Source organism: Schistocerca gregaria, chromosome 5 (assembly GCF_023897955.1).
Source record: "Schistocerca gregaria isolate iqSchGreg1 chromosome 5, iqSchGreg1.2, whole genome shotgun sequence".
Taxonomy (NCBI): domain Eukaryota; kingdom Metazoa; phylum Arthropoda; class Insecta; order Orthoptera; family Acrididae; genus Schistocerca; species Schistocerca gregaria.
In genome coordinates, this window is record NC_064924.1 from 261601486 (window position 1) to 261614264 (window position 12779).

The following is a 12779-nucleotide window of genomic DNA, read 5'->3' on the forward strand; positions in this document are numbered from 1 at the left end:
GTGGGAGAACAATCGAATGAAAAATGTAGTCGTCATGCAGCCTATGCAATACGGAACACATACAAACCAAGCAATGACGATAATGAAGACATAACAGTGCGAGATATTGTACCGGTACCATAAGCGCGGAAATAATGGCTTAAATTTCGATGGTAACAGACGACGTCAAAATTTACTACCCGAGAAAACATGATGTTAACTTTCAGTTCCATTCCATCCCACTGGCGATCTATTGTCGTCATTGTAAATGCTTTATGGAATGTTCTAATGTTCCATTCCGTGGTGTCCAGCGTGAATGGACTTTTACAAGTCATTCAGTACTCTTCTGCCTACCATGGTATTTTGAATCAGTTATTTCTCTTTGCCCAACATCTTCCGCGCATGTAGCACTGCATTTACAGCAGCATTACACACACAGTTGCGGGTCTTTGTACCCAAAGCACAGTATATTCCAAAGTAAGCTGGTGCAATGTAACGCACAATACACAGTGTGTAAACGATAAATGTTTGCAACGGACTGCAGCGGTGTAAGGGAACTTGAGACGAACAGTTTGATATAAGACACTTGTGGTGCCGAGAATAACCCAAATTGGCCTACAAAAACCATCCAAGCTACTGTGTGTCGCGAGATTTTCAATGTTCTCTCGCTCTCTTCGCGCAAACTACACACATCAAAAAACGTTTTACATCACCTTGGTTTCCGAGAGTTCCGGAACCTGTACAGCATATTGGAATGGAGATCAACTTACACATCATTTCCGCCCTTTTTATTGCTCATGAAAACCGCACATTGCATGCTGTACCACCATACAGCGAGACCTTCATAGGTGGTGGTCCAGATTTCTGTACAGACCGGTACCTCTAATATCCAGTTGCACGTCCTCTTGCATTGATGCATGCCTGTATTCAAATTCAAAAATGGTTCAAAGGCTCTGATCACTATGGGACTTCTAAGATCATCAGTCCCCTAGAACTTAGAACTACTTAAACTTAACCAACCTATGGACATCACACACATCCATGCCCAAGGCAGGATTCGAATCTGCAACCATAGCGCTCGCGCGGGTCCACACTGATGCGCCTACCACTGCTCGGCCACAGTGGCCCTCACACCTGTATTCGTCGTGGCATACAATCCACAAGTTCATCAAGGCACTGTTGGTACGGATTGTCCCACTCCTCAACGGCGATTCAGAGTTGATCTCTGAGAGTGGTTGGTGGGTCACGTCGTCCATAAACAGCCCTTTCCATCCATCCCAGGCATGTCCGATAGGGTTAATGTCTGGAGAACATGCTGGCCAATCTAGTCGAGCGAAGTCGTTATCCTGAAGGAAGTCATTCACAAGACGTGCACGATGAGGGCGCGAATTGTCGTTCATGAAGACGAATGCCTCGCCAACATGCTGCCGATATACTTGCACTATCGGTCGGAGGATGGCATTCACGTATCGTGCAGCCGTTACGGCTCCTTCCATGACAACCAGCAGCGTACGTCGGCTCCAATAATGCCATCCCATAACAGAGGGGAGCCTCCACCTTGCTGCACACGATGAACAGTGCGTCTAAGGAGTGCAGCCTGACCGGATCGCCTCCAAACACGTCTCTGAAGTTTGTCTGGTTGCAGGCATATGCGACACTCGTCGGTGAAGAGAACGTGATGCCAATCCTGAGCTGTCCATTCGGCATGTTGTCGGACCCATCAGTACCGCGTTGCATTATGTCGTGGTTGCAAAGATGGATCTCGCCGTGGACCTCGGGAGTGACGTTGCGCTCCATGCAGCCTATTGCGCAGTTTTACCGTAACACGTCGTCCTGTGATTGCACGAATAGCATTATTCAACATGGTGGCGTTGCTATGAGGCTTCCTCCGAGCCATAACCCGTAGGTAGCGGTCATCTACTGCAGCAGTAGTCCTTGGGCGGCCTGAGCGAGGCATATCATCGACAGTACCTGTCTGTCTGTATCTCCTCCATGTCCGAACAACATCGCTTTGGTTCACTCCAAGACGCCTGGACACTTCCCTTGTTGAGAGCCCCTCCTGGCAGAAAGTAACAATGAGGACGTGATCGAACAGCGGTATTGACCGTCTAGGCGTGGTTGAACTACAGACAACACGAGCTGTGTACCTCCTTCCTGGTGGAATGACTAGAACTGATTTGCTGTCGGACCCCCTCCATCTAATAGGCGCTACTCATGCATGGATGTTTATATCTTTGTGCTGGTTTAGTGACATTTCTGAATATCCACAGTCAACGTCTATCTACAGGAACTCTGGGAACCGGGGTGATGCAAAACTTTTTTTAATGTGTTTACTAGCTGTCGAGCAAATATGACTAGGAACTTTCTTTTTGTGGAAATTACGTTTTCGCTAGAGACCGCAGTTTCCGAGTTATTCAAGAAAAACATAGAAAGTTGACCTCCAAACGCACTCCAACATCCACATTCACCCCATACTGGTCAGGATTTTTTTGTATGTTCTTCATGACACTTCCTGCTAAAGATTTAAAAAAGATTGCAACTATACGGGTTATTTCCCATATTGGATCTTTCTTGGTTTTCAGCGATTTGGTCCGCCTGGCTCACCCCCGTCAGAGGTTCGAGTCATCCCTCGGGCATGGATATGTGTTGTCCTTAGCGTAAGTTAGTTTAAGTTAGATAAAGTAGTGCATAAGCTTAGAGACAGATGACCTCAGCAGTTTGCTCCCATAAGACAGTACCACACATTTCCAAATTTCATCGATTTGGCTTTTTCGCCTCTGGCCTAGTCAGTTATTTGATCAATATCGATATTTTAAAATTTCCTGTGAGGATAATAAAAGGAAAAAAGACATTTACAAACATTATGCAAAAATTATCGATCTATACTTAACTTTTACAAGTACATTAGTTTCGTAGTTAGGTCAGACAAAGAAAACTATGTAATTTTTAATTTCATGCTGTCAAAATTCACAAAATTGTGATATAAATTTTACAGAAATTTTAGTTTTACAATGTGTAAGTTCGCTGCAAAGCCAGTGGTGTGCTAGCGCAGATAAGAAATACCGAAAAAGATCGGATATGGAAGATGATTGGTGTAGTCTCAAATTTTTGTACATTGACAGGATGGAGTGTCACAAACAACATTCTAAAAATCCTGAGCGGTGGGGGAGAGCGTGAGTGTGGAAGTGAGGGTGAATTTTAAAATCAGTTTTGTAGGGGTTTCTTGAATAACTCTAAAAGCACATTCTCTTACGGATACGTATTCCATTACAAAATTAAAGTGTAGTATATTTCCTACAAATAACATCGTATTCATTTATTCTCTAGGACTAATAGTTTACGCGAAGAGAGCGAGAAAACCATGCATGTGTACAGCGGCGTAGGTGATTTTCGTGGACCGATTTGAGGTAGTTTCCCGACTTAATAGGCCACGAATGTCCTGCATCAAATTATTCTTCTGGGCTTCCTCTGCAGCTCTGCGGTACATGTAAACAATTGTCTTTTACACTTTACATAACAAATAGGTGGTCATGTCTAATTTTTTTGCTTAAAGTCACGGAATGGTTATCTTTTATCGGTAATTGATGCATCGTGAATAGCTGGTGGAAATTTGAAAAGACACAGCATAACTGAGGTTATTTTTTGCTGGCGGACTGAGTAGCAAATAAAAGCAGGGCATACCTACAAGCACAGGCAAGGATTAATCGATTTTGAAAAACTGAGCCCAAATCTGAATTGAAAGGCGATATCAACGAATGAAATGCTAGCAAGCAATCGACTGTTTGGCAGCTGAGCAGCTGGTGGTGACGATGATGGACTTCATCATCCCCACCACGACGTCGCTGGCAGTGGCGCTGACCTGGTACCTGATGTGTGTAGCGCACCACCCGCGCGTCCTGTGGCGCATACACCAGGAGCTGGACGCCGTCGTCGGCCGCGGTCGCCTGCCCTCTCTCGATGACAGACCAAGGTGAGTGCTGCTGTCGTGCCCGTCGGTGTGACGAGGAGGATGGACACTCTAGAAGACATCAAACATTATGGAATGATTAAAACATAACTGTACTTATTTACAATATGTGCAGTATTAAACACACATAACTCTGTATTCCTGAATCTCTCGGAAGTCACTGTCCGTTTACTAGTAGTGGATTATAATATTCACTAGCAGCCAGAGCTGCTATAGCACCTTCATACATTCATGCTCATAAATTAAGGATAACTGCAGAATGTGGTACCACACAACGTGGCTCTACAAAAAACTGGCGCTAATAGCGTAGGCACATAGGGAACACACGACACAGATCTGTAAGTCCACGGTATTGGTGATAAGTTGAGAAAGCCGTCCCGAAACACATGTGCTACAAAACGCCACTGAGTCCTGCGCTTGTACCCCGACATCAATATGATATATGATCCCCATGAACACGTACACAGGCCGCACAAAGGGTTGGCATACTCTGGATCAGGTGGTCGAGCAGCTGCTGGGGTATAGCCTCCCATTCTTGCACAAGTGCCTGTCGGAATTCCTGAAGTGTCCTAGGGGTTTGAAGACGTGCAGCGATACGTCGACCGGGAGCATCCCAGACGTGCTCGATGGGGTTTAGGTCTGGAGAACAGGCAGGCCACTCCATTCGCCTGATATCTTCCGTTTCAAGGCACTCCTCCACGATGGCAGCTCTGTCGGGCAGTGCGTTATCATCCATCAGGAGGAAGGTGGGACCCATTGCACCCCTGAAAAGGCGGACAAAGTGACGTCCCGATACACCTGACCTGTTATAGTTCTTCTGTCAAAGACATGCAGGAATGTACGTGCACCAATCATAATCCCAGCCCACACCATCAAACCACGACCCCCATACAGGTCTCTTTCAAGGGCGCTAAGGGGTTGATATCTGATTCCTGGTTCACGCCAGATGAAAACCTGACGAGAATCACTGTTCATACTATACCTGGATTCGTCAGTGAACATAACCTGGGACCACTGTTCCAATGACCATGCACTGTGTTCTTGACGCCAAGCTTAACGGGGTCTCCTGTAACCAGAAGTCAATGGAATGCACGTTGAAGGCCTCCGGGGGGATAAAGCATGTCTGTTCAGTCGTCTGTAGACTGTGTGTCTGGAGACAACTGTTCCAGTGGCTGCTGTAAGGTCCTGAGCAAGGCTGCCTGCAGTACTCAGTGGCCGTCTGCGGGCACTGATGGTGAGACATCGTTCGTCTTGTGTTGTTGTAAACTGTGGACGTCCCGTACTGTAGCGCCTGGACACGTTTCCTGTCTGCCGGAATGTTGCCATAATCTTGAGATCACACTTTGTGGCACACGGAGAGCCCATGCTACGACCTGCTGTGTTTGACCAGCCTCCAGTCGTCCTAGTATTCTACTCCTCATAATGTCAGCAGAATGAGTTCTTTCAGCCATTTTCAACACACAGTCTCCATTAGCACTTCTGAAAACGTGTTCTCACTTACTCGCTGCACCGTACTCTGACATGCACCAACACACCTGTGCATATGTGAACTGCTGCCAGCACCACCGTGCGACGACTGCAGGTCAAATGCATCGCAAGGTCATACCCCAAGGTGATTTAAACCCGCAAACCGTCCACCAGAGCGTTGTTTCACCATGTATGAGCATTATCCTTACTTTATGAGTCTAGATTCTTAATATTTCACTGACGTGGTACTACGAACGTACTGTCTTCCGAAAGCTCGACGTGGCAGGAGAGAAATCTGAGGATAATCTCAAGCGGGGGCTTGAGATGACGTGCGGTCAAGTCACAGCTGCAGACATTGAGGTGATACGAATTCGGCGTCCTGTCGTGGCGAGTGTAGTGCCACTTGGTGACTTTATGGCGAGTCGTCAATAGTAACGGCTCTCGGCAGCCGGTTTCAGTATCTCTCCTACGGAGATGTGAGCGATGTGCAACACGTCGTGTGTGGTCGATAAAGACACTGTTGATACCGCATTAATCGCATGATGCCTACTGATGACAATGGAAAACCGGATCTTGGTAAAATATAACTAATTCGCTGTAAATTCTGTACAGCTGATGTGAAATGGTATTAATGTCACGCTGAGACTACCGCTATGTCACTTCTCATGGGCGTCAGTCTGACGTTAAAGCCGAGGTGAATATTGAACGATCATGTAAGAAGAACAACAATACCTTTGTCACTCCGGCGAAACTGCAACTATTTACCGGCCTGCTAAATGTGTGAGTTGCAGTCGCTTGCCGACGTAGGTTATCGCAGAAAAGTGAGCCTTTTGTAGCTTCCTGTCTCCATCTGCATAGCGCAGCAGGCCAGGTACCTCTCAACTGCAGTTCCTTAATGATCCCATTTTTACGTACAGTCACTGCTGTCAGATTCAATCCCTATGGTGAATATCCTTTTCCTGCATTACAGGTCTGGTTGAAACTGCCAACAGTGGCGCCTTACTGAAACAGAGCTCTTGATTTAAGTATTGGAGTACAACTACGTGTTACCAGATAGGTGTTGAATGCCCCATGGACAGTGATACTGATATGGAGTCGGCAGCTGGCATATATTTAAGCTTGTCAATTAACACTAGCATCTGTTACGCCCGCCAGGACCGCAACTGATATGTGAAATGGGACGAACCACTTCCATCAGATACTCGGGCACAACACTAATCAGACCATACGTTGCTGTTTATGAAGCTCAGTAATTTCGGAAAAACGAATTTAGAGTTTCGGATTTCTCTCTGTCATCCACGTTACAATGATTTTATGGAAATTAAGTGTCTGGCCAGATGGATGTTTTCCATTTATTGATTTAACATAATACCAAAACTTGTTGTTTAGCAGCTCTGGAATGCTGGCTATACGATCACTGTGCCTTGGACCCTTTTATCGTCAGAGGACTGTTCTCAACACTCTGCCTACGCTCCGTCGAGGTTTGGGCTCTCTCAGTCAGGCTGGTCATTTTGTGGCGCGGAAGCCTTCCTCAGACTCATGAGCCCATGACGTATTTTTCGATGGTCCCTTCAGCCGGCTAATCCAGAACTGACAGAGTGTAGAGGCTAATAGAGCTCTGCAGACGCCTGCCAGATCCTCCTGATGTTCACTCGGCTGCTTTGTGAGAAAGAAGGGGCGAGCAAACTTCGTACATCTTGGCAGAAGTTGCCCAAAATGACTGACACTACCGCGCCCAGTAACGCACCCGCTTGCGCAACTTGGATAACCATGAAGCACTCACTCGGAAGCACATAGGCACGATGTTGCGATGTATGCAGGCTCGACGGCTTCCTTTACGCGTTACGCTGCGGTATGACATACGTAACCGCCATATATCCTTAGCCTCGAGTACGAGGCAGGCACCTCTTGCGTCACAATCCGGTTGTGCTCACACGCGTGTAAGCTAACGAGACAAAACAAAGTGAATATCACGTGATAGGAAATGATTGTATTCACTCGGATTTGGCACACAGATGCAGTGATTATTCCACGCGTTCGAGCTGTCTTCCTCCAGTCAGAGCGCTTAAGATTTCCAGTTCCTTGTCTGTCATTTCGTAATGTGGTTGCATCATGAATCCTGGCTCTGGCCCTTCTATTTCGCATTTCATCACACGTGATAACTACACCAAATACAAACTCTCTCTCTCTCTCTCTCTCTCTCTCTCTCTGTGTGTGTGTGTGTGTGTGTGTGTGTGTCTCAAATTAAGTTATACACACTTTGAAACTGAACATCTCTTTAATGAAAGGGATTAGAAATACAATTATAGGGTGTTTGGTGCCTCATGGCCCTACTTAGGGTGGTAAATGTTCAAACTGGTTTCCTTCCATCGAAATACACCGTCGACAACTACTTACGACTGAATGACATGTCAACTTTATTGTTTCCAACGGAACAGCATCACAGGATCGCTCAATTTGCTCTCTAAGATCACCCAGTATGTGTGGTCTCGCAGCGTAAACTGTGTTCTTGAGAGTATCTCACAGGAAGAAGTCTAGAGCAATTAAATCTGGAGATCGAGCGGGATACTCCACACCATCTTTGTCCTATCCGTCTGGCAGGGAATGTACGATTGACAAATGTCCTCACATCCAGGTGAAAGTGAGGTGGCGCCCCATACTGTTGAAAGTAATAATCTTCACTTCCAAACACACCGCTCAGGCCAGGAACCATTTCCAGCATTTTCAAATACAGTGTTGTCAAAGCACATTAACTTTCCAGAAGACTGACTATACCAAACAGTTACTCCTGGTAGATTAACATGCCTTTGCCCTGTTACATATGGATTGTCCCTGGTCCAGTACACGCAATTATGGTGGATAGTTGTTCCATCATGGATTTCTTCGGGGATCGTGTGTATGCCCGAATTACTGCATCAACACACTCGTTGCCTGTTGAACTTCTCTTTCGTCCGCTATATCCCTTCTTCATATCGTGCACCGTTCCTTCGACTTCAAACTTATCTCTGATTCCTGTAGCTGTTACTCTTGTCGGTGGTGGTGTTCCACATCCAACTCTCCAACGTCGGCGTCCCGCACTCACGTTCTCTGTTTTTCAGTAACACTTTAGCACCCATTTCCATTGTTGAAACGATAACGCCGTTTGCTGACGATCCTGAAACAAAAGAAAGCATAATTATGTTTTTAACCACCTACTGAATCATTACCCATGAAAATTGTATTTCTGTTTTCTTTAATTAAAGAGTTATTCTGTTTATACGTGATGGTAAAAAAAAAATGCGCATTCCAGGCACAGCACCAATCATATACTACTTTTGCACAAGAGGCTGTTCAGCATCACATACTCAGATATTATCATCACAGAGATTGGCCTACTATACTTTGCAGATGAGCTTCATATGCAATGCATGAGTCCGAACTTCTTGAAGGTAGAATGTCAGCTTTTCAGCTGGTCCTATAGAAGCACAAATAGTACTACACCTATTGAAGTGGAGTTGTAGCACAGTGCTTAACGAGCAATTCCGATGTGCAGAAGAATGTGAAGTAAAATCTAATCAAGTGATATATTTTTTTCTCATTTCATGAGCAACAGTTGGGAAAGTTCGTGTGTCGCGTTTTAATTGAGCGGCAGCCGATGTGGCAACACTGTAACGGCAGGTGACAAACAACAGATGTCAAGTAATTTTAATCGACTACAGTCGTTATAGCTTATCATGGCGACCATGGAGCAAGCGCTGAGAGCTATGTCTTAGATTACAACGAAGCATTCATCTGATCCACATTTTCTTAAAGTAATAAAATTCTATGAAACTTATATGTGTAGCACAGACTAATGCTTCATAACCATTCTGATAATTAATCTGTCACAATGTGTAGCTGGACATTCCGCTTTGTCTTGGGGCTGTTGGACATGGGTGTGGGATGGTTAACAGAGACAACATGCTTCATTTTTAAATGAACTGGACCGTGTTACCCAAAACGAATACATGCCTCTTTACTTCATGACTATTAATCTTTAAATGGAAATATATTGCTTTCGGAGGATAACAACCCACCTCATTTTACTTACGCTATTGTCTTTCCCAGACCCATATATGCTGTTGTTAGCATTTAGCTGTATACTACTTCCACAGTGAAGTTTGTTCTTGCATTTCTCTTCCAAATTAATCTTTCAGGTTATAAATGTCTAGAATAGAATTTCAGTAGTATTCAATTCTACTTACTACGAGTAAAACCGACGTTATTGTTTCTTCTACAGACTTCGCACTCAGTTACGCGCACCTTCCGCGAATAAACAGTAGCAATGGACGTAATACTTCGAAACTCGTAATTGCTTTTGCAAATACTTGAATAATTTTGGTGCAACGCATCTACACACGACCATTCTACACGCAGCACGAAGAGTGATCCGCTCCTGGCATACTGGCGCCGGACCGGTTGCGCCCCGGAATTGTTGACTATTACTATCAAGACACAGTGCCCTACTGGAAATAGGTGCGCTCAGCTCCGAAAATTCCAGAGAACCAGCAATGCGTAGGGGGTACGATTTACTAAGTGACATTACATCGATAGTAGCACCCGTTACAAGTGGTAATTTCGTTTTACAACAGTTTAAATGGGAACTGCGAGCATCCGAGTATACTGTATACTGACAAGAATTATGTGTCGTACAAGTCGAGTATTACTCTATACATGGAGAGAGGTACGCTAGTGAAATAACAGGCTGCACAGGGTGGATAGCGAACGGTGCCGACAAATGTATGAGGCTGTTCAGGGATATTTCCTAGGTTGTAATTGCATTTAGTTTGATGTCTTACCCCATTTATCTTTGTGTCTGTATTCCACTCAAAAGATCTGCACAGCAGTGAAAATGTCGACACTGCACTCTGTGTGTCTTGTTTGGAAACGTTCCATTCACTCACAATACATCTGTTGACAACAGTAATGCCCACTTTACTCTTTGCTCTCAGCCATGCATTGAGTACTGCTCGGTTCTGTGTCAAGTTCTGTCAAAGATGGATTTACAGATAAAGAGCTGGACAATACGCTCCTTGTGTATCGTTCACTGAATGCAGTACAGGAGTGGCACAACAACGCTATGCTGAGCTGTTACCGCAGCGACAGCAGCTGAAGCACAGCACTTTTGAGTCTGTGCGTAGGCGTCTGCAAGAAAATGGTTATGGTACATTACAGCCTTTTTCAGTGTTATTGTGGCACATTAACAAGAATATCTCTGAACGACCTCCAAAATTTTCTCATTGGATATCGCGTTCACTCTGTACGTTTAAACGACCATGTAATGACTGAGGGTGGATGGCCACTACAGAGGATGGTGGAATTGGGTTGTTGGCGACAGGAAGCCAGCAGCACACCACCCTGCACGAGGCAGCAGTGGAGCGGTGCTTGGAGGCCGATTGGTCATCCGACGTATCGACAAGAAAACATCATCGTCAGAACATTCATTCACTACCCAACTCAGTACAGCAATCGTTACGGCACTAGGTAAAGGAAACGTCCCCTGGATGTAAGCGGTGCGTGACCCCTGAAGACGTGTGGCCGTCAGCAGGCGGCCAGGCGACATTCACTGTCCGTCGAACAGATGACGAAGCGTTGACGGCAGCGCCCCTGAAAGGCGCTGTCATCAGCAGCGGGCGACAGCCCAGAATGCAGACCGACGGTAGTCCGGAGTGCACAGGACTCACGCCGCGAACCCAGCGTGGATAAGGTGATTCGCCTGCCCACATGAGCAGAGACCAGTAGCGACCAATTTGCTTGCACAGGTGGTGGCGGCTGATTGGCTGCACGGCCCCGGGCTCGAACTGTAGGCCTCCAAGGTAAGAGGCTGGTTGCGACAGAGATAGGCTCGCAGATAGCCGACTAAGTCCGCAACTGAGCTTGAACAGTAGAACTGAGCTAGCAGCGGCTTACTACGCAGGTGGTGACTTCTTAATCTACATAGATTGATAGACTCGCAGACTGTCGTAGGTTCTCCTTTGGGACTGGTGGCTGTCAGACTGCTATACCTTTAACTACATTTACAGTGATTTGGTCCGTCCTTGTGCTGGAGCATTCGTTTTGGCCGAGTAAGCTACTACAGAACCGTGGATTGGGTATTTATCAACGAGAGCACCATGCCACAGAGGCTCTGCCCTTCTGCTGTCGGCCAGAGTGGCATTGATACTGATGCTATTACGTCTCCGATGCCTCTGCTTGGCTGCAGCTTGTGGTAACCAACTCGACACCTTCGAGACAGTACTTGCTATATCCACAGGTGTCCCCTGATGTAAATGTGCCTTGTTGTCTCCATTTTGACGTGCGTTTGTGGCCTGGCAGAGTCCTCATTTTATCCAGTCACTCCAAAAATTAGTGTTGCCATTACAACCGTTATTTAGTCGTACTGATGTTGCAATGAGTTTTCTCAGAGCAACATTATTTAAATGAAGACAGTTGCTGGTAGTGACACAAATACTGATGCTGTCAATTCTGCGTTGCTGCTGTTTGAAATAAGAGTTCCATATATTTCTTGGAAATTTCGACATTTCATTAATACGGGACCAGCAACCGTTTTATTTTATGAAGAGTTCATTACAAATCAATCACAGTTGCATTATATTTATTTTGGAAACTAGTTTTTGAACGACTGGTTCATTCCCAAGTCTTAGCTACTGAGGCTATAAAACAAAAATTGATATAAGTAAACCGTAGAATACAAATAGGAATAATAGCTAACTATTTGATTAAGACATACATGCACTAAAAGTGCCTGATCTAAATGACAACCATGTAAATTTGGCAAACATGCATCACACACTGACGATGGATAAATGTCACAATATACATTTCTCACTATACAAGTAAGAATCAAACTGAAGGTAAACATAGCCAACTGTAGTATCAGGAAATAGTGCTAGTGTAATGCCTCACATTGAGGCGCTGACAATGGGCACGTCACATTTGAAGTAAGAAAGCATTATGGATTTATAGAGACAGATCATGACATTAAAATTCTAACAGGTGCCATCATTCATGGGTGGACACTATATCGAAATGTTTTTTGGTCACACGGTATGGTTCACCAGTACGATATAATTGTTATAAATAAGTAAAATCCCCAAGTATATGTATTCCTGTCTTTTGTCCTTTGTAATAAACTTGGATCGCACGAAGTGGATGCAGAACTAAAATGATTGTAAGACACGGCGCTCCTAATTTGGTCGCGATGGCAAAATGTTTTCAATAATTCGGTGCTGTGAGATGCTGTTTTTATTATAACTGTGTTACTGTCACTTGTATTAAGTAAGTGACAAGACGAACAGTATTTATTATTTCTCATATGATTCTAAATATGTAACTGTTTTGTTGGTAA

At 45.0% G+C, this 12779-nt stretch overlaps 1 protein-coding gene across 1 annotated transcript in view; it reads left to right on the plus strand.

Annotated features, from left to right (window-relative positions):
* LOC126272273 (probable cytochrome P450 304a1) overlaps nt 1–12779 on the plus strand; it is a 115492-nt gene that overhangs the window by 54105 nt on the left and 48608 nt on the right. Inside the window, exon 6 of the mRNA XM_049975018.1 lies at nt 3769–3949. Coding sequence (XP_049830975.1) covers nt 3769–3949 — 181 coding nt within the window. The remainder of the gene's footprint in view (nt 1–3768; nt 3950–12779) is intronic.